The following is a 21,439-nucleotide window of genomic DNA, read 5'->3' as shown; positions in this document are numbered from 1 at the left end:
TCGCCCAGCGCCCGTCGACCGCCTAGCGCTAGGCGATTTTTAATTCCGAAAAACCGCTCGGCGGTTTTCGGAAGCTGCAATGGTTCGCCTAGCGACCGCCTAGCGCCGGCGCTCGGCTAGGCGGTGCGCTAGGCGCCATTGTGGATAGCCTTAGTATAAAAAATCATTTTATTTGTTTTTAAACTCAAATTTCTTTATTATATAGCTGGGTTATGAGCCAGGGCTCATCATGCCTTTGAGTCTCGAAATATCTTAATGAATCTTTTATTGGGTTTACCTTTTTTGCATGGCAATATTTAGTGGTTTTAATTCTCTCCGGAACTAAGAGCATCTTCAGTGGGCAGATGTCCCACTCGGACATCCACTAGGACATCCCGAAAACACCTCCCGCCACGTCACTAGGACTTCCCATGCCACTGCCACGTCACTAGGACATCTCCTTCACAATCCGCCTTTCCCATCGCCCTTCCCACTAGGACTTCCCGCAATAAAAAAATCACAAATTCACAAATAAAACAATTTACGTTTACGGAAATAAAATTTCAACACGAATACGAACGGAAAAAATTAACAACTTCATTTAAAAAAAACATACATGATTTGAAAAAAAATTAGAGATGGTGCGAATTCATTCTCGCTATCACTGTCACTAGACATTCTAGATATACTTGAAATTAGAGATGTAGAGAGAGAAACTTGTTAACACAAGTGGTGCGAATGAAATAAAATTCAACGAGCCGTATATATAGAGTTTTAAAAAAAATAAAAAAAATTTAAAAATCGGACGTCCGACCCGGACGTCCGACCCACGCCACAATGGCGGACGTCCGCCCTCCCGTCGCGCCGACGTCCGAGGACACCCAACGTCCTCACGGGACGTCCGTATCCGACCTCCCCGCCATAATGGCGGACGTCCCGGTCGCCCGTCGCGCACGTCCGACCGGACGTCCGCCATTGGAGATGCTCTAAGTCATTATTTTGAGTAACAAATTTTTATGTTTCTAATATACTACTAATTAAATTAAATTAAAACATTGTGAAACAAAAGTTTCTTATGTTTCTATCTAATTAGAATGAATAACAAATTTAGTCCATAGACAATTGACTTCTTATATTTTTCTGATACTTGGACAATTTTATTAGCATCATTAGTCCATGGATATATGGTATAATCACATAGGAAGGACTTTTGCATTATTCCTAGACATTTTTTTACCCTTTTAGCTATTTTTTAGTAGAGGGGTAAAATTGTTTGTTGACTATATATCCTCTAATATATACTCCATAGTACAATTAAATGATACCTGCTGAAACGATATTAAATTAAATACTTCATCAGGTATCTTCTTTGTAATTTTGGTTTTAATCATTTTCTTTCCTTTTTTTCTTAATATTTTGAAAATATATATTTGAAATAAATTCATTACAAAAATTCAAAATCATAAATCATTTAAGCAAATTTGATCATGATGATACTGATAATAAAAAAAGATGACCAATAAATAAGTGAATTTACAACTAATTAAATCATGCTCTTTTATCTTTGACAAATACTTCTGCATATTTGTTGTTATTGTAATGTTATTGTCAATATAAGTATAAGAATTTAATCAAATAATCACTTGTTTATTTAAATTATTAGACTCATACGATATGGAGTACTTATAAAATAATAATAGCACTATTATATTACTATTATTAATATTTTTTGATTATTAATTAATTTTATTTCAAATTCATTTTCATAGAATACAAATTAGAATGAAAAGAGAATAAGAAAAAAAATAAAAATAAAAATAAAAGGTAAAATAAAAATTGACTAAAATAAAAATGACAAAGTACTTAATACTACCATTTTAGGTACCTTTTGAATAATGCATATTAATGAATATATAAAATAATGGACAATTGTGCCCTCGCTACAAAAAATAGCTAATATAGTAAAAATATTCATAATAGTTAAAAAGTCCTTCTAATGTAATTATACGTACCTTATGTGCACAGACTAATAATTCTAATAAAATTGTCTAGATAACGAAAATATTAGAACTCAATCATCCAAAACTCCTCTAATTAATACTAATGTCATTAAATTTAAAGTAACTTTATATGTATATTATGTTCATTTAGAGCATCCACTATAGGAGGAAAGGGGGCGGACGAAAAAATGGGGCGAGGGTGGGGCGGTCTATAGTGGAGAGAACGTCCGCCCCGTGGCGGACAAGAAAAATGGGGCGAGGGTGGGGCGGTAGAGGCTTCGCCTCCTACGGGGCGATCGCTGGGCGATGGTGGGGTCCGCGGGGCGAAATGGGGCGATGGGTGGGGCGGTCTATAGTGGGGCGCCGGGCTATGGACGTCCGCCCCACTTTGATTTTTTTATTTTTTTTTAAATTTTTTCGAAAATTACATCTATAAATACTCCTCCTCCACTTCTCATTATTTGCACACCAAACATTCCACCTCTTCACACACATATTTTCTATCACTAGAATTTGTAGTCTAAAATGGATGATTTATGGAAGGACGCGTGGAATTATCTGATCGAAGAGGTGGAGTACGAGGCCGAGGAGGAGGAAGCGGAGCGAGCGGCTGAACGCAATGCGGAAGTGGCGGAGGGCGCGATCCCTCGTGCGATTAGTCGTCGGCGGACCATCCCACGAGACCATACCGGAGCGCACCAACGTCTAATGGTTATTATAATTACGTATAGTCCGATAAATTTAATTAATTACGTATAGTCCGATAAATTTAATTAATTATTATAATTGAATTAAAATTAAAATAAAAATTGGTTATAAAATTTTGGGGCTATTGGAAGTGTCCGCCTATAGTGAGGCAGTGGAGGAAAAAATTGGGGCTATAGACAAAAAAGTGGGGCTGTGGACAAAAAAAGGGGGCGGGGCGATTGAAAGCATCCGCCTATAGTGGATGCTCTTAGTCTTCCAAATAGATTTGTTTTTGAAATTAAAATTTACCAATTTACGAGTCTAAAATTGTCACATTTCACAATTACTTTTTGAACTAAAAATATTGTCATGTTCCTACCCAAATTATACAGGTATTAGGGCATTCACAATAATAACCTATCTCCGGAGCCCATCTCAGAGCATATCTCCATTTTTTCATGTCACGTCAACAGACCCATCCCAAAGCCTATCTCCCTGCAATGAGAGCCTATCACAGAGTCTATCTCATTTCCACAGCATCACTATTTTATTTCACTCTTTTAATTTTTGTTGATGTAATAATAATTAAAGACAACATAAAATATACGACAAAAAACATAAGCATTTCATTTTAAAAACTAAATAAAGCATAAATGTCTAAATAATATAAATAAAATTACATAATAAATTCGGTTGCTCTCGCTGACGTCGGAATCGTAATCTGAATTGGGGTGAAAGTAAACATTTCTAGTGAGAAAAAATGTGAAATATAGAAGGATGTGAGTGTGAAATGAAGGAGAGGAGATTGATGTATTTATAATAGGAGAAGAAAATAAAAAAAATGAAAATCGGCTCCGCCATCGGCCCGAGCCTCCGCAATGGAGGCGTATCGAGGGTCGATGCGGAGCAGATGGGGGCATCGGCTGAGCCCATTGATCGGCGGAAGGGCGAAGGCGTTGGAGAAGGGCGGAGGCGTTGGAGAAGGCCGATCGGCCCTCCCTCCGTAATGGAAGCTGATCGGCGGCGATGTGGTGGCTGATCGATTGGCTGTGGCGATCGGCCATCATTTCCAATTGCTCTACAAAGCAATATTTTGGGTGCCTCATTGAGTCATTGATTGTTTTAGGGGATATGTTATTTTCAATTTAATTACCAACTTTTTAAAACAAAGTTTCGAAGGTTACATCAATTTATACAGTATAAAGTTCGAAACTAACTTGGGCTAATAATTAAATCTCCAAGAAGGTTATTAATTGAATTGTACTAAGACTAGCATGCTTTTGATTGTATTGCTCGATAAAAATTGAGAGAACGATTAAGTCGAATATCAAAGTTTAAAAGAGGAGGGCAAAAACGTAATTGACGAAGTAAACCGACGCCAGTGAGGGGAGAGAGCGAATTTCAGAAACAAACAAAATAAGCAGAGGTACCGATCTAAAAGTAGGGGGCAGAAGAGAAATTAATTTACTACTCTTCTCACGAGCTTTTCTCAATTTGCTTCACGCCAACGTAATCAAACCTCCATTAAGATTCTACTTCTGCAACACTTCTATGCGATCGATCGAAATTCGTAGTGACTACGCCAATTCGAGGTTACTATTCTAGTCTCGTTGATCCTTTTGAAGATTATTTTGACTTTTATTCTCATCGATAGGTCCATTCTATCCGCTGACGAGATGAGCTAATTTGCTTGCGTTTTTTTTTGTTCATTTTTGTCTAATTCAGTGCCTGTTTGCTCTATTTGGCGGTAGGCGTCCTCTAATTTTTTTCGCATGCATTGTATTTATTCGACATTTCGACTTAGTGTGCTGGGTATTTTTTTTCTTTGTTCGGTTAATCATGATCTGGTGTAGCATGGCTTGATAATCGTCACTCAGCACATTTTTCAATTCAACTTTGTTCATTACTTTTGATGGCTGATTGTTGAATTTGTCATTTCAATGCGAGAGCTGATTTGCTTTATGGAGTTAGATTTGTGCTGATTGTTTCTGTTCAACATTTTTAGGCTAATAGCGGGAGTTTTACTGTGGATCTATTAGAGATTGAATTATGGTTCCGAAGGGTTTGATTTATAGCTTCGTTGCCAAAGGGACAGTCGTGCTAGCGGAGCACACTCCTTACTCTGGAAACTTCAGCACAATTGCCGTTCAGTGTTTGCAAAAGCTTCCTTCTAACAGCAGCAAGTACACGTACTCGTGTGACGGTCACACTTTCAATTTCCTTCTCGATAGTGGATTTGGTATGTGCTTTTTTATTTGTATGCTTAGCTTGTGCACTTTACTGCTCAAATTACATTCTTCTATGTTTTGTTTTGGCTTGCAGTGTTTCTAGTTGTTGCAGATGAATCGATGGGAAGAAGCATACCTTTCGTATTTTTGGAGAGAGTGAAGGATGACTTCAAGCAGCGCTATGGTGCTAGCATCAAGAGTGATGATCCACACCCTTTAGCTGATGATGAAGATGAAGATGACCTGTTGTTTGAAGACCGGTTTAGTATCGCTTACAATCTTGATCGAGAATTTGGGTGTGTATATGCCTTTTGTTGTATTTTGGGGACATATATGAAAACTTATATATGTTCTAGAGTATTATCCTAAAACAATTCTGGAACTCGTTTCCTTTTTGTTTTCCCTACCAGACCACAGCTCAAGGAGCACATGCAGTATTGTATGAGTCATCCAGAGGAAATGAACAAGCTGTCCAAACTGAAGGCTCAAATAACAGAGGTCAAAGGAATAATGATGGACAACATCGAGAAGGTACATTTCAGTCTGTTCTTCTCTTGAGGAAAATTTTAAATTCTGATACATTGAGCAGTAAATATGCTTAGTTTTCTATAGTACAACTTTCGGTTGAATCTGTTTAGAGGAAGTTACTGAGATGTGTATGATTCAGCCTTCAGCTAGTTGATGCTTTAGTTAATGGAGTTGTAGTCATGCTATACCAGTATCTTCTCATGATTCAATGAAATCCAAATTGCAAAATTTGTTTATATGCCCATAAGACATTGCTTTTATCCCCCCGCCCCCACTCCCTGATACACATGGGAACACACCTAAATAAACAGAGAGCATGCTATAAGCCCAAGGACACAAAGCTTGTCTTTCCAAGATCACTTTCAGATGCAATCAAATAGGTAAAATGTTCATCCAAAAATTGATAAAACACTTTTTGAGTCATCAATGGTCATAATATCTTATTGCTCATAGACAATGAATAAGTATTCCTAGATTGGCTGAGTTGGCCCTACTAAAGGATGCTCTTCTTGCCTTGTTTATTCTCCCTCTCTCACAAACACAAGACATGGTCTTATGCATAGACATACTGCACATGATAAAATTGCATGTTCTTGGGCATTTAATCTTTGTCAGAATAGGAATGATTCTTTAGTTATTTCAATTTAAATAAACATAGATACAGGCTTTTTACTTATAGTCAAGGAGCAATAGTCAGGTTTCGCTGTTCTTGTTTCCTGATTATTAGAAGCGTAGATAAGTACATGGTTGCGCGTGCATGTGAGTACTCGTAGAATTTGTGGAACTTAGTTTACCATTTTGTCTCCTTGTCACTCCTCTGTCGCTGCCTTATGCAATTGATTAAGGTCCATTAATGGAAATATTCTCACTGTAACCGTCTTTCCAAAAGCTTATTATTTTGTTGGGAATCTTTTTGTTGAAGTTAGGTCTGCCATTTAAAAGTCCTGGTAGCAGAATTTTGTTATGTCTATCATCCTACAATATCCTGATGTATATAACATTAACATTCTTCTGAGTGCATTTCCAGCTTGGTGAGTGCATTTCATAAGTAAATTTAAATGTGTTAATAGTGCTACCAGGTGAATTTCTAGCCTGACCTCTCTTGCTCTCTATCTGGCCGTCTAGCCATTTATATACATTACTTGCTATGTAAAATTTCATGACTTTTCGTCTCATGCCAAATGATGTCGTGACAAGTAAAGAGCCTACTGGTAGCAGGAGATAATCGTAGCCTGACAATATGGGAAAACATGGGGCAATATTGGACTTTGAAGGAGATGGGCAATGCAGCCTTTTCAACTTGCTATTGAGCACCTATAATATCATCAAGTGAAAAATAAAATGTTTAATAAAAGTTTTTATTCGACCATTTCCTGGTACCTAACATCTCGGAGTGTATTGTTTTCATTGCTGGTCAGAGTCTCCTTCGCTTTAGAAAAAAAGGTTCACTAATGTTTTGAGTGCGCTGATTTAAAACTAATTGAAGGAGCACCAACATTTGCATCTTATGTTTTCACTCAGGTTTTGGATCGTGGTGAGAAAATTGAATTATTAGTGGATAAGACTGATAACCTTCAGTTCCAGGTGAGAACTCTCTCCACTCCCTTTGTATGTAGAAAATCATGAACTTCTGTTTCCTGTTGATATGTTTACAGAAATGTTATTCAGGCTGACAGCTTCCAAAGGCAAGGGAGGCAGTTGCGTCGGCAAATGTGGCTGCAAAATATCCGCATGAAGGCAATGATTGCAGGAATTGTAATTGTTCTTCTCTGCCTTCTCTGGCTTATGTTTCGTTGAGATTTGGAAACCTTGGTACTGAAACACGTCTCGTTTTTTTCTGGCTTTATTTCATCTTTATGTACAAAAACTATTAGTCTAGTAGCTGTTGTTTGCCTTGCTCACACCCAGGCATTTGGTCAGTTGTATTTTACTGTGGAGATCATTGTTATTTTTGTTAAATGTAAACTTCATCTCCTTCCAATAATCTGACATTTAAAAATCCAAATCAGAAGACCTGTCCCCAAACATTATCCACATTTAAAACTACCAATAATCTTTACAAGAACAAGCTCCATCTCTGAAATGATGAAACCGACTAATATCCCTCGCAACAATATCCCTCTCAAAAATCTTGGACAAGAGTTTTATCGCAAGGTGGCAATCCCCACACACCCTCAAGTTCTTCACGATCATAATCGGAGTCCTCGGCGGTGTATTTATAAGCACAAACGCTATAGCAATCTTCTCACTATGATAAGTAAGTGCAGTCTCCTTCTCCTCCTCCTCTATGTCAGCAAGCATGCTCGATGTGCGAGGCGTGTAGCCCTCCAGCCTCAGCAGCCTCATCATCTCAGAGAGCATAGCGTATATAGCCTCTGTTTGAGCTTGAGATACATCTCCCATAAACTCATGCACCCGGTTTCCCAGCTCAACTAGGCTGTGCCCCGGAACTTTCTTGATCCCCTCTTTCATCATTGCTCGCCTCACGTTGTGAACATCCGACCATCTCTTTTCAGCTGCGTAGAGATTAGAGAGAAGCACATAGTCTCCACAGTGTTTGGGATCCAGCTTTCTTAGCTAATCTCTTGCAATCTCCGCTATCTCTAGATGTTTCCCACTCAACGAGCACACCCCGAGCAAAGTCCTCCAGATCACAGCATTGGGTTGTATAGGCATGTTGAGATCAACCATGCATCCGTAGTGTTCGATTTTGGCACAATGCCATAATCTTTCAACATCTTGTCAAAATATGCAGACCATTGATCCACCATTCCGCAGTGGCTGCAAGCATATAGTACGCCCACGAAGGTAATCTCAGTCGAGGGCAATCTCCGTTGCTCCATCTCCCTGAAGAGCTTCCATCCCTACGATCAATGAAGTCCATGACACAATGCTCCTTTCCTCCATCTCATCAAAGATCTGCTTCGCCTCCGTGATGTTGCCACATTTGGTATAGTGAACCACGAGAGCGTTTACAGCGTGCAGATTCTTATCTAAGCCCACCTTCATCATATAAACATGAGCCCTCCTGCCAAAGGCCAATGCACCTAGATCAGAGCAAGCTAACTAAAGTGAAACCATCTGGTTTGACATTGTCCAATCCCATTCTTCCGTAAAGCGTCAACGCCTCGTTTGGCATGCCGTTCGCAGCGTACATATTGATCATGGAATTCCAAGCCACAAGATCTCTAACCGGCATTTTATCGAACACCTCGAGGGCGAGACGAGGTGTTTGCCCATGTCGGGATCGGAAAGGGGAACGCCGTGGAGCTGCTTCAATTTGGGGAGGGAGGTAGCGCACGAGTACAAAAGGGCGATGCATTTTTTCAGAATGTACGTCTGTCTGAGTGCGAATTCCGGCGAGAGTCGGTTGCATTGGCCAGATATGAAATTAAATTAAATAAGTAAAAACCGAGTAAACTTATATTTCTAGCATTATTTGCATATTAAGAAATTGGGAGGACTGTTAATTACTGCTTCAATATTTGTGTGGAGTCTGTTGAGTGTTGACTGTCTGTATACTCAAATTAAATTGACCGTGCTTATGAACAATTGTGATCTGTACAAACAAATAAATAAATTAAATGGTAGTGAACATTAATCAACTTAATTTTGTCAACTTTCACCGGCTAATTGTTTAGTTTTTTATCAAATTTAATTATTCATATTATTTTGCAAATAAAGTATGATTAATCTCTATTATTCATTTTGTCAACTTTATTGGATTGATAGGTTTGGATTATGAATTTATGAGGCGTTAGTAATTTTCTTTAGACTTGCAGCTCTAAATGGGCTTCGACTCGAGTCTTCCGACCAGGGACGGACCTGTATATATTCCACAAGGGGTAAAATGGTAAATGCATGCCCCACCTATAAAAAAATACTATTCCATCATTTATGCTATTCTATCTTTATTTTATAATTTTTTTTAAAAAAAACTTTTATAAATGCTTCTCAACTCCTTAAAATGTCTTTATAAATATCTTTGCCTCACTTAAATAGAAATCCTGCTCCCGCTCCTGCTCCTGCTCCGTTCCTGCTCACGGTATTTAGTTTTACTATTGTACTCCGTATTTGAATGACTTTGAAATAAATTTTCCAACTGTTTGTGATGAGGCAACACGAATATGAATTCTACAAATTTCGATTTATCACTAATTTTGATTTTATACATGGATTTGAAGAACATATTGTATTGATCATACTAAGCAGCATATTATTAATTATTTTTGTACTACTCATTGCAATTATTTACTGCTATTCAATAAATGGTGATTCGACAATTATTGTTAAAAGAATAAATATCGATTCCAGTAAACACCATATATATATATATATTAATTAGCTTTCAGTTTCAGAATTCTTAATCGTATCACATTATCAAGTAATTTTGTATGTTTATCCAAATTCACTGAACAATATTCTGTAATTAAAGTGATAGTGTAATCCGATAACCATATCATATCATGACAATTTAATTAACCCGAGATGTGGACTAGCACGTGACCAACTTTGGGTGCGGACACTCATATTCCATTACTCAAATTTATAAGTGAGCAAAGCAGTAGTAATAAGGCCACCCGCGATGGGGCGTCCATCGTCCTCGGGCGCGGACGATGCCCACATTGTGGGTGGCCGCCATCATCCGCGCCCTACGTCCACGGCTGATGCATAGGGCGCGCCCTACATCGCGGACGATGGCCTATCGTCCGCACCATCGTCCCCCTACCCCACTTTCATTTGTAACGTTTCATTTCACGATTTCACTCTCGAAACTCACATTTTTGTTATTACTACGAAATGGATTCAAGTCCCAAGAGTCCGATGTTTGGGGAGGCGCGTTGGCCGGGTAGAGAACCAGGCGAATATCGACCGTTCGACGCCAACAAGCAGTACGATCCCGAATTCAGCACGGAATCGTACGGTTTGGATGGCATGGAGCCGTTTCCAAACCGACCCGCCGCTGCCGCTGTCGCCGCCGGCCCTTCGAGGGCTAAAAAGAAGCGGACCCGGCACCGCGCGTAGAAGTTGCCACCTCCGGGAAATTGTGAAGAGTACGCCCCCGATCGTACGAACTACCAGCCGGATGAAACCCTCATATTGGCGAGGTGTTGGGGGGACATATCGGAGGACCCGATATTCGCGAATAACCAGAGGCAAGTGGCGTACTGGGAGCGCATCGTCTAGCGCTACAATGCGGCGAAGCCGCCGAGCGCGTACAAGCACCAACGGGACCAGCTCCGCAAGCACTGGGACCAGGTGAAGAAGCAAATCAACCTGTTCTCGTCGGAGTAAGAGAAGTGCGCGAGGGAGCAGGGGAGCGGCGATAGCTTGAGCGACGTGCGCTCCAAAGCGCTGATGTCGTACCAGTCCCTGTACGGCGAGTTCAAGCACGAGGCCATCTGGGCGCTCTTGAGGGACAAGCAGAAGTTCCAAGGCGGGATTCTGTACACCGGGGTGACAAAGAGGACGAAGACCACCGAAGCTGGTGGTTACACGAGCAGCGAAAGCGGAACTCGTCCGATGGATCTCAACCGGACGCACGAGGACATTGAGAGTTCCGGCACACCGATGTCCTCCCTGTGTCCCATAGGCGTCAAGGCTGCGAAGGCCAAGGGGAAGGCGGCGGCGACATCATCCTCGACCGCCGCCGCCCCATTGCCGATCTCGGTCCTGCTCCCGACCCCGAACCCGACGGCTGCCGCGTATGAGCAGTTGGCAACAGCCTCGATGGCGAAGACGTTGTTGCAAACGCACAAGGCCCTCAAGAAGTGTACGGACCCCGCCGAAGCCGAATATCTCCGGCGGTTGATCGATGAGCTGCGTCGGAAGTTGGGAATTGCGTAGATTAACCAATTTGAATCGTGTAACTTTTGTTTAATTAATGCAATCTTCTCCGGTTTTTAGTTAATCGTTGTGTTTTTAATTAGTTTGCATTACATATTTGAAAACATTTAAATTAATTAACAAAACAATAGTAAAACATATAGGGCGACATAGGGCAGCCCATTGCAGGTGGGGTAGGAGGATAAAACTGATGACGTGACGAGCCAAAGGGCGCTCCATTGGTAATTGCCTAAATCACACACAAAAACACCAATTAAACTCCTTTATCATTTCCTGTTAATCAAGCAATATCCACATGCACCTATACATACACTATCCATACAATCACTTCGCTATATTTACTCCCCTACCAAAACCACCATTTACTCTTGCAACAAAATCCAGCTTTATTAATCAATTACTGGCAGCATAGTTCATTCGGCTCATTTTCTCATCTTGGGGGGAAAAATGGGGAATTGTTTGGGGACCAGGAAGAAATCGCCGGCGGAGATCGCGCCGTCGGAGCTGATAAAACCAGCGCCGGTGATATCTCCGAAGCCGGAGCTGATAAAGCCGGCGCCGCTGATCAAGCTGTACGGACACCCGGACAGCTTCGCGACCTCCCACATACGACTAGCCCTCTCGTACAAGCCGGTGAGGCTCCAATTCGTGCCCTCCGACGCCCAACAGAACCCTACGATTATGTACAAATCCGACGTCGTGACGGGCTCGGTGGAGGAGATTCTCCGGTACCTGGACGCGAAGTTCCCGGACTCCCCGGTGGCGGTGACGAGCAATGTGTGGGGGTGGTGCGGGGCGAAGACGCCGGCGGTGGTGTGGGTGGTGATGCTGCAGCACAGGAGCATGAGCTGGCATCTGGAGAGGATGGTGAAGTGGGCGGGGGACATGGGGGCGCGTGGGGGGAACGCGAGTGGGGATCCGTCGATGGGAAGCCCTAGGATGGAGGTGAAGAAGTTTGCCAAGAGCTACTCGCACCTGCACCAGCTCTTGCTCGAGCACGCGCAGATGGAGGAGATTGTCATGTTTCAGATCCTTGAATCCGCCGATCGAGGTAATTCCATTTTCTCTTTCATATTTATTGCCTCTTTCTCTTAATTCTGGATAGTGTTTTCTTCAATTTGACCTCTGTTGCGTATGTACAACGATTTTTATCGTTGAAAGAAGTTTTAAATTGGTTACTGAATCAGGAATTGGGAGTAATTAGGGCATGATGTTGTTCATGGAGATCAATGAAACCTGCAAATAGTACTGATTTTGCGAACATTGAACTGAAAATTGCTAAATTTGATATTTTTCTTGATTAGAATGGTTATACTGAGGTGTGAAAGAAGTTGGTTGATTGTTAGGTTAGGGGGTGGAAATGAGGGAAAACTCGGAAATGGTAAGAGTGTTTGTTAGCAAGCTTGTGAGATCTTTAATGGAAGAATTTCTAATGATTGCTTCGCTACAAACTCAGATTCACTCAACTGTGATGGTTGATTTGGAAATAATTTACATGCTAGTTAGTTACTGTATGATTTAGGGCTGTGCAAATCTGCCAATGAGGATCACGCAAGGGACCTGCCTGTAATGAATGGTGTAAAAGAGGAGATTAAGATAGTAGGAGTTATGAATGTCGGAAGCCCCGACTACCAAGAGGCCCTCACTCGCCTTTTGTCCCGCCTCAACAAATTAAAGGTAGGATTCTCGTTGTGTGAAAACTAAACCTGCGCGATTTATGAGAATTATCTTCACCAGGAAAACTGCAAGCAGCACTTTGAAGAGGAGGAACGAGAGCTGCTGCCACTGATGGAGGCCACGGAGCTGAATAAGCTGCAGCAAGAGAAAGTGCTGCAACAATCCCTGGATGCAATGCGTGAGACGCACTCTCACCTGTTCCGTTTCTTTATGGAAGGGCTGTGCCCTCAAGATGGCATGCACTACTTTGGCTTGATCAAGAGATACTGCGACAATGCTCGAGTATCGCTTATGCTGCACATGATGGTTGATTAGTGGAGTTGCTAATGCTATTGTCCCAATTCTTACAAAAAGGTACTGTATACTATTTCTCAACATCACAGAGTTGAGATTGTGTTATTAGTGATTCTGATTTGCTTAACGCAGGATAATAATGAAAAGCATGATTTGGATCTGCCACCAAAACCTGTTTGTATATCCCCTAAATACTCTCCAAAACTGTTGTTCTAGAAAGTTATGGCGATTCACAATTTTTCTTGAATTAGAGCTGCTAATCTTCGTTTGATACCTAGTGTAGATATGTACTGTAATTTCATTATAGAGGCAGGCTAAGCATCAGATTCCACACACACTACTCTTTTGATGTTTCAGTTTAAGTTTGGGCCTTATTCTTTACATTTGTCTTGAAGCAAGTATGTCTAACAGGGTGCATGTGTGGGAATGTTATCCATTTGGTAAAGTAACAGCCTATTAGATGTTATCTGCCTTTTCCATTCAATTTACATGTAATATAATGGTTCTATCAATTGCGGTGCTTTTCTTTATTTATAAAATTTGATATTACTCCAGATAAGATACATGACACATTGCAATGAATATAATCTATTGGAAATGAGGTAGTGTTTTCACTTTTGTTAGGCCTGTCTGAATTGCAAGGATGTCTGAGTCGTTGAATTTAATTAATCCTATTTATGAGTACTGTACTACTACTAGTCAATTGGTGTGCCTTTGGAAATCCATTGGGCTTCTATTGTGGTTCCTAATAATAATGGCAAAAACAACAATTGCAACCGAGTTCGTTGGATGTAAGTTGATTTCCAATATTTTATTATTGCAAGGTAGATTCTACTTTTATCTACTAATTAATCAAGCGGGCATATGTAACTTAAGTGCGACTCAAAACTATTCTATTCTTCTAACTCTCCAAATCAGCAGATTACATCAATTCTCAAACCAAACATACCAAAAGTTGATTTATATATGATCGCAATAAACCATGTTACAAGAGTGTATTGGAATTTGGAAATAGACCATATGATTATTTATGAAAACGGAAATTGAATAATATTACCAAAATTGTACCTTAAATATAATGAAATTGATCGGTTCAAAACCCAAAACAAATTACTACATGTCGCTACTAACAGTATTTTGGTGGGTTGAAAACCAGAAAGAAATACTCCTAGTAGGTGTTTTTAGGCCCACAATCCACCAAAGCATGTTAGGTATCATGCCCATTTTCTCAAATTATTCAACACTTACATCATATCATATCACAATACACCCAATAAAAATTACTCAAATAATACCAAATATAAAATTCACTAGGACTAGGACCAGGACCCTACTCATAAAATAGCCAATTTACGTTACATAAACCATTATTTTGTACATTTGAATGAACACACTAGCATAAAAAGACGCACACATACAGACATTTTTCTTGTTTTTAAGCATCTCAAAATTTTAAAAAAAAATAGTAGTAGTGGTTAACTAATACAGAGTAGAATTAGAAAGCATGCAAATGTAATTATGGCCAATGTCTCCGGCCCTGCTCCCCTTGTGTCTCGGTTTCCTCCGCCGCGGTGAGGGTGGTGGTTGTTATTACCTCCACCGGCTGCTGCATACAGCGGCGTCACACCACCACCACTGGGCACGTGTGATCCTCCATTTCTTGCCCCTCTCCCGCCGGAAGCCCCAGGATTGCCGCCTCCGCCAACACTGCCGTGGCTAAATTTGTTAACTGCTCTTCCTCTTCCTTCATCTTTTCTACTCTTGCTGCACAGAAATTCTTGATTAAAAAAACATGATTTCATTTTTTTATAAGTAAGAAATTCAAGGTTTTAAATGGGAGCTCAAAATATATACTACCTAGAGAAGTTGCAGATAGTTGAAGGAAAAAGAGAGCCATGAGCACAAGTAGCAGTTGTTTGCTTACCATTTTTGCTTCTTTTGAAATGATTCATATGCAAACTAGAAAGAAAATACAGCTTGTGATTTTGTATTCCACTTGTGATTCTTATTCATATATATTGTCCCTCTCTTCCTATTCTGATTCCATTCTTCTTCTTCTGCCAACTTTACTAAAGTGGAGTGAGATAAAAGCTTATATTTCTTGTATTTAATCATTTTCAAAGTGATCTTATCGGTTGCAAAAAACTTTATTACTATTACTCTACAGGATTTATGATTTAGATTTACTAACTCGGGAATTTAGATCAATAAACAATTTCATTAAATTTGTGTAAACCTTTTGAGAAGCCTATATTTCTATTTAGTAACAGCGCTAGCTAGCCCTGAGTAAATAAATAATTTACGAAAGATTTTTTCAGGCTCCAAATTTAATAAGTCATTCCGAATCTTGTTTTGAGACTCAAATGTTACTTGTATTGTCAAAACTGAGGGTTATCAAAGATAGGTAGTAATATCTTTAAAGAATATCAGGAGATCATCTTTTCATTAAATTATGCTAAAAACTAGGTTTTATAATTGAAATATAGCTATATCACGTTTTAAGTCTTTTCATCCATTTATTATTTAACCGGTTTGCTTATATCTTTTTTGGTACCTGGCCTACAGCCCATAGAATCTTCTGTTAGAGCACCCACAACCGTGCTCGTTAAATCTTTTCTTCCATTTATTATTTAACGAGCACGGTTATGGGCCCGACGCCACTATTTCTGCCTGCTCTTAGGCAAGAGAACAACACCCACAGTTGTGCTCTTCCGCAAAGACGATCACAAGGGTCCCACCATTCTATTATTCAATTTAAATAAAAACATTTCCATAATATTAAAATTCATTAAAAAACCAAAATAATATTATAAATTACAAATAAAATAAAAAGACATAATTAAAATCCTAAAAAATAAAAATTACATAATTAAAATCCTAAAAATTAAAAATTACATAATTAAAATATTAAAAATTAAAAATTACATAATTAAAGCTAAAAATATCCCCGTGGAAGACTATTCATCCAGCGGCACTACCCCCAATTATTTTTGGAGGCCCAATATCATGGCCTCGTGCGATCGAAGTTGCGAGGGGGTCATAGTTGACCTATCGGCCATATTGAGTTGGGCCAAAATCACCCACAACGAGTTGGTGGGTGGAGGTGGCACATAGGGAACGGGAACGGGAACGGGTTCGGGAGCATCGCCGGATGGAGTCGGTGCGCGACGGCGGTTGGCCGCCGCCTTCTTCCTTCCTTGCGGTCGGGGTTGGGAACCGCTTGGGCCGGCGTCGGAGCTACCCAAGTTAGCTCCGGTGAGTTGGCTAACCACGTCTTCGGAGCCGGCGTCGGATAGGGATACCGACCTTGACCGTTTGAAGGAGCCGCTAGAGGAGGATGTTACGCCTCCCCTATACTTCGGATGCGACTGCGTCTCCTGCCAAATGTTGAGGTAATTGAACGTCTTGTAGTTCATGGATTGATAGGTCGACATGGCGGAACTGATGATGTTGACCTCGCTCCGACCGCTCCCCGCCGACCGCTCTTCCTGGAGGTAATACCCCTGGAACTTTTGGATTCTTTATTGGCTCTGTTGATGGCGTTGCGCACCATGCTCTCGTTGCGCTCGATTGTTCCCTCCGGCCGGTTTTCATTGTACCGGCGACTAATGCGCCACCAAAAGTGATCGCCGGATTGGTTCGTGCCAACCTCCGGATCTTCGGAGATTGACAAGAACGCCTTGAACAATTGCTCCATATCCGCCGGAGTGTACGGTGTGCGGACACCGCGAGTAGGAGGAGTCGGAGTTTGGGATGGGGCGGTCGACCTCGCTCTAGGTTCGGGTGTCCACCCGTATAGCCCTTCGGGGGCATCTTGGTCGATGATAGGGTAAGGCCGATAGCCACCTGGAACGCCCGATGGGTTTGAGGAGGGGTCGAATATTCCGTTTCCGGACTAGGAAACGGTTGTGAACCGAACCAACCGGGGTTCCAATAGTGGGAGCTCGGAGGGTGATCGCCTTGGCCGGACATTGTTATGTTTTATGAGTGGAAGAAAGTTGAGAATGGAGATGAGAGAATATAGATGAGAATGTAGATGAGAATTGTGTAGTGTGGTGTGAATTTTTTGGCGTGAAAGTGAGGGTATTTATAGATGAAAATGTGTATTTTTGGGGGAAAAAAGTTTAAAAAAAATTAAAAGTGGGTAGAAACGGATATATTTTTTTTGGGATGTGGAATTTTTTTTTATTTTAATCGGTTTTTTAATTAAAACCTGATTTTTTTAAAAAAATTTAAATGCAACGGCTATTCCGTTGCCCAATCACGTCCGGCCACGTCACATGTTCGCTGGCACGGACGTGCTCGATGCATCGAGCAGCGCCGTGCCAGCGGCGGACGACATCTTCCGTGCCGCTGGCACGGACGGACGGACGTCGTCCGTCCACCGTTGCAAATGCTCTTATACTTAGGCATGCACAACGGTTCCGGTTCATCATATGCATGAACCGGAACCGGCCCACCAAGGGTCCCAGCGGTTCCGGTTCCGGTTCAAAAAACCACCGGTTTTTGGCATGAACCGACGGTTCAACCGAAAATTTTTAAAAATATACTTTTAATTTATAAAAATTGATATTTATACTTAAAAACAAATTTTACAAATAAATGAATATAAGAAATTCATAATAGCCCATAGATATTTGATGGGCATGTGAATTTATGAAACCATTCTTGGTTGTTTCTCTTTTATAGAGATATCCTTGAATGTTTTAGGTTTCACTTTCGACGTGGGACAAAATCATTCTTAGTTGTTTCTCTTTTATAGAGACATCCTTGAATGTTTTATATTTCACTTTCGATGTGAGACAAAATATGTTGAAGTATTTTCTTTTATAACAAATGTTTAGAGCATTCATTCATCTTTTTCCAATGTGGGATACAAAACTTTCTTTTATCTTCTACTTTTTTTCATGTTTTGTATAATATATATAAACAAAATTACTATTCAAATATATTTTTGATTGATAAAAATAAAGAATTATTGAGAAATATGATTTGTATATAGAAAATATTTATTTGTATAATAATTATTGTTAGGTTTATACAATTTGTATAAGAATTATTCTTTCAATGTGTATAATATTATTTATTAGTTAACATATACATAAATTTATAAACCTAAGCAAATCATTAATGATAAAGAACTAATGAATAATAGTTTATGTAATAATATTTGTTGTTAAATTATAATAATAAAAGATAGAGTATTAATATAGACGAAGAATGATGGACGATCTATAATATATACTTATAAATAAAGACTTTTATCCCACATTGAAATAAATAGTAACACATCCAAAATGTGTAACTATAAAAGTGAATAATTCAATATACTATCTTCTAAATTAAATAAAATCCAATATACTCTCATCCAAGTATTGGTATTTTAAAAATCAAATCCAACTTTAAGTATGGAGTATTTTGTTATTGTCTTTTTAGTCTTTATTATGTATAAAATGTGCTTAAACAAATTTCAAACAATAAGAATAAGGTGAAAATTACAATTTCATTGATAATAAATTTGAATAAGACTAAAAATTACAACTTATAATGAATATATTTTATTTACAAAAATTAATAAACACTACTTAAAGTTAACCTTTTGATTTTTAAAATATCAATACTTAATATTGGACTTGAGCATTTAAATTGGAAGAGAGTGTATTGAATTATAGGGAAACACTACTTGAATTATAGTGTATTGAATTATAGAGAGTGTATTTCAACTTATAATGAATATATTTTATTTACAAAAATTAATAAACACTACTTAATATTTTATTTATTATTAATAATTTGCTTATGTTTATAAATTTATGTATATGTTAACTAATAAATAATACATTGAAAGAATAATTCTTATACAAATTGTATAAACCTAACAATAATTATTATACAAATAAATATTTTCTATATACAAATTATATTTCTCAATAATTCTTTATTTTTATCAATCAAGAATATATTTGAATAATAATTTTGTTTATATGTTTCATACAAAACATGAAGAAAAGTAGAAGACAAAAGAAAGTTTTGTATCCCACATTGGAAAAAGATGAATGAATGCTCTAAACATGTAGTTATAAAAGAAAGTACTTCAACATATTTTGTCTCACATCAAAAGTGGAACATAAAACATTCAAGGATGTCTCTATAAAAGAGAAACAACCAAGAATGATTTTGTCCCACATCAAAAGTGGAACATAAAACATTCAAGGATGTCTCTATAAAAGAGAAACAACCAAGAATGATTTTGTCCCACATCGAAAGTGGAACATGAAACATTCAAGGATGTCTCTATAAAAGAGAAACAACCAAGAATGAGTTTGTCCCACATCGAAAGTGGAACATAAAACATTCAAGAATGTCTCTATAAAAGAGAAACAACCAAGAATGGTTTCATAAATTCGCAAGCCCATCAAATATATATGGGCTATTACGAATTTCTTGTATTCATTTGTTTGTAAAAATTGATTTTAAATATAAAAATCAATTTTTATAAATAATTTTTTTAAAAAAATTCGGTTGAACCGGCAGTTCAAACCACGAACCGCCGGTTTGAACCGTTGATGTAATAGCCGAAAATGTTGAAGTTTTTCTTTTATTTTTTTGGATGATTTGTGATTTTGTGTTTAATATATGGTGTGGAAAATCTTAATTGTTTTATTTTTGTTGTGGATGTGAGATAATTTATCTAGGCAATTAAAATTGGGTTAATTAATAAATCATGGATTAAAATTCTAATTAACTAAATCTTTTTCTCTCCCTCTTCTTTTTTTTCGAAAACCCCTCCCCCTCTCCCACTAATTCCTCAACCTCCCCCTCACTCCCTCATAACCGATCCCCCCCCTTTTCATTCTTTTTCTCTCTCGGTTCTCTCTCAAGCTCTCTTCTCTCTCGCGTCGTGCACAACACCGGTAAGCCCCTCTCTCCTTCTCTCTCTCGGTCCTCTTCCCTCTCACTCCCTCTCACTGAATTCTTGGTTTCGTCAAGGTATATCTCTCGTACCGAATTGAAATCGGAGTAGGGAAGCGTTTGATCTACGTTCGAACTATCCGGGAAAGGTAACCCAAACCCTAACCCTTGTTAAATTCGAAATTCATGCATGTAGGACGTTTTGGAGGGGTTAGATGCTGAATAAGTTGTGGGATTATGTGTTTGTGTGAAGCATGTTTTTTATGGTAACTGACAGTGGGTTCCGACCCCTTTTTGACTGAGCAAACGATCTTCTTTTGGTACGAAATTTTTAACTGTATAAACTTGGATGTGTCTTGGGTGTGGTGTGTAAATTTCAGCTTCTTTGGAGGTCGTATGATTTTATTATGATTTTTGCAAGTAAACTGCGCAGATTCACGAATTGTATGTTTTTGGGAGATGTTTTCATGTGCAATGGTTGTGTTTCTGAGTGTTGTGCTTTTGTGTTGTATGTGGGTGTGTTTGGCCAAGGGATGGCTCGGGAAAATCAGTGTTTGGTTCGAGAGTTTCGTGTGTGTTGGCCGAGAGTTTTAGGGTTCAGCCTAGGGCAGTTTTGTGGAGAGTTTTGAAGGGATGATCCCAGGTGTTTGGGTGTGTTTTGGGATGTAGAATGCGTGGTGTGTATGTCGTATAGGGTTTGAGAATCGGAGGTTGGAGGAAAGTGAGTGTACACTGGACCGCGCCAGGCGCCGAGCCAAGGCCGAGACGGGTGCCGAGCCAGATGCCGAGACGGTCGGCCGAGGTGCCGAGCCAGGCAGCCGAGACGGTCGGCCGAGGTGCCGAGCCAGATGCCGAGACGGTGCCGAGTCAGTGCCGAGCCAGGTGCCGAGACGGGTGCCGAGCCAGATGCCGAGACGGTCGGCCGAGGTGCCGAGCCAGGCAGCCGAGACGGTCGGCCGAGGTGCCGAGCCGGACGGCCGAGACGGTCGGCCGAGGTGCCGAGCCAGGCGGCCGAGACGGTCGGCCGAGGTGCCGAGCCGGACGGCCGAGACGGTCGACCGAGGTGCCGAGCCAGGTGGCCGAGACAGCCGGCCGAGGTACCGAGCCAGGCCGAGACGCCGAGCCTTTTTCCGAACCTTTTCCGAGCCAAGTGAGCCGTTTGCACAGTAAGGGTATGCCAAGGGTTGGAGTGCTGTGTGTGTGTGTCGTGTGCGCGTTTTGAGGTACGTCGTACGCGTGTCGGGTGCGTGCGGGGTGCGTTTCGAACGTGTGGCTTTGTGTGTTTGT

At 39.9% G+C, this 21,439-nt stretch overlaps 2 protein-coding genes, 1 long non-coding RNA gene and 1 pseudogene across 3 annotated transcripts; 2 read left to right on the top strand and 2 right to left on the bottom strand.

Moving 5' to 3' along the window:
• The first annotated feature begins 4,104 nt into the window (after positions 1 to 4,104).
• LOC121788637 (vesicle-associated membrane protein 727-like) lies at positions 4,105 to 7,406 on the top strand. Its single transcript, XM_042187273.1, has 6 exons — positions 4,105 to 4,258; positions 4,672 to 4,905; positions 4,989 to 5,190; positions 5,305 to 5,425; positions 6,944 to 7,006; positions 7,091 to 7,406. Exons 2-6 carry the CDS (start codon positions 4,716 to 4,718, stop codon positions 7,217 to 7,219), a joined length of 705 nt encoding a protein of 234 aa, XP_042043207.1. The 5' UTR covers positions 4,105 to 4,258; positions 4,672 to 4,715; the 3' UTR covers positions 7,220 to 7,406.
• A 41-nt stretch (positions 7,407 to 7,447) lies between these two features.
• Positions 7,448 to 8,841, bottom strand: LOC121788626 (annotated as a pseudogene).
• Positions 8,842 to 11,559: 2,718 nt separating this feature from the next.
• LOC121761274 lies at positions 11,560 to 13,706 on the top strand. Its single transcript, XM_042156921.1, has 4 exons — positions 11,560 to 12,320; positions 12,792 to 12,946; positions 13,007 to 13,300; positions 13,373 to 13,706. The coding sequence occupies exons 1-3, from the start codon at positions 11,717 to 11,719 to the stop codon at positions 13,259 to 13,261; spliced, it is 1,014 nt and encodes a 337-aa protein (XP_042012855.1). The 5' UTR covers positions 11,560 to 11,716; the 3' UTR covers positions 13,262 to 13,300; positions 13,373 to 13,706.
• A 729-nt stretch (positions 13,707 to 14,435) lies between these two features.
• On the bottom strand, positions 14,436 to 15,743 carry LOC121770929. Its single transcript, XR_006043889.1, has 2 exons — positions 15,165 to 15,743; positions 14,436 to 15,004 (listed from the first exon to the last, which is right to left on the bottom strand). It is a non-coding gene; the product is annotated as an uncharacterized LOC121770929 (long non-coding RNA).
• Positions 15,744 to 21,439: the final 5,696 nt, after the last annotated feature.

Source organism: Salvia splendens, chromosome 2 (assembly GCF_004379255.2).
Source record: "Salvia splendens isolate huo1 chromosome 2, SspV2, whole genome shotgun sequence".
In the NCBI taxonomy this organism is placed as follows: Eukaryota; Viridiplantae; Streptophyta; class Magnoliopsida; order Lamiales; family Lamiaceae; genus Salvia; species Salvia splendens.
Note: the sequence above shows the minus strand (reverse complement) of the source record. Positions and strands in the feature narration are given on the sequence as shown.

Coding starts and splice junctions, on each gene's coding strand:
- LOC121788637 (XM_042187273.1), top strand. CDS start 4,716: ATGGTTCCGAAGGGTTTGATTTATAGCTTCGTTGCCAAAGGGACAGTC. Junction 4,906..4,988: donor CCTTCTCGATAGTGGATTTG/GTATGTGCTTTT, acceptor TTTGGCTTGCAG/TGTTTCTAGTTGTTGCAGAT. Junction 7,007..7,090: donor CTGATAACCTTCAGTTCCAG/GTGAGAACTCTC, acceptor AATGTTATTCAG/GCTGACAGCTTCCAAAGGCA.
- LOC121761274 (XM_042156921.1), top strand. CDS start 11,717: ATGGGGAATTGTTTGGGGACCAGGAAGAAATCGCCGGCGGAGATCGCG. Junction 12,321..12,791: donor CCTTGAATCCGCCGATCGAG/GTAATTCCATTT, acceptor TGTATGATTTAG/GGCTGTGCAAATCTGCCAAT. Junction 12,947..13,006: donor CCCGCCTCAACAAATTAAAG/GTAGGATTCTCG, acceptor TATCTTCACCAG/GAAAACTGCAAGCAGCACTT.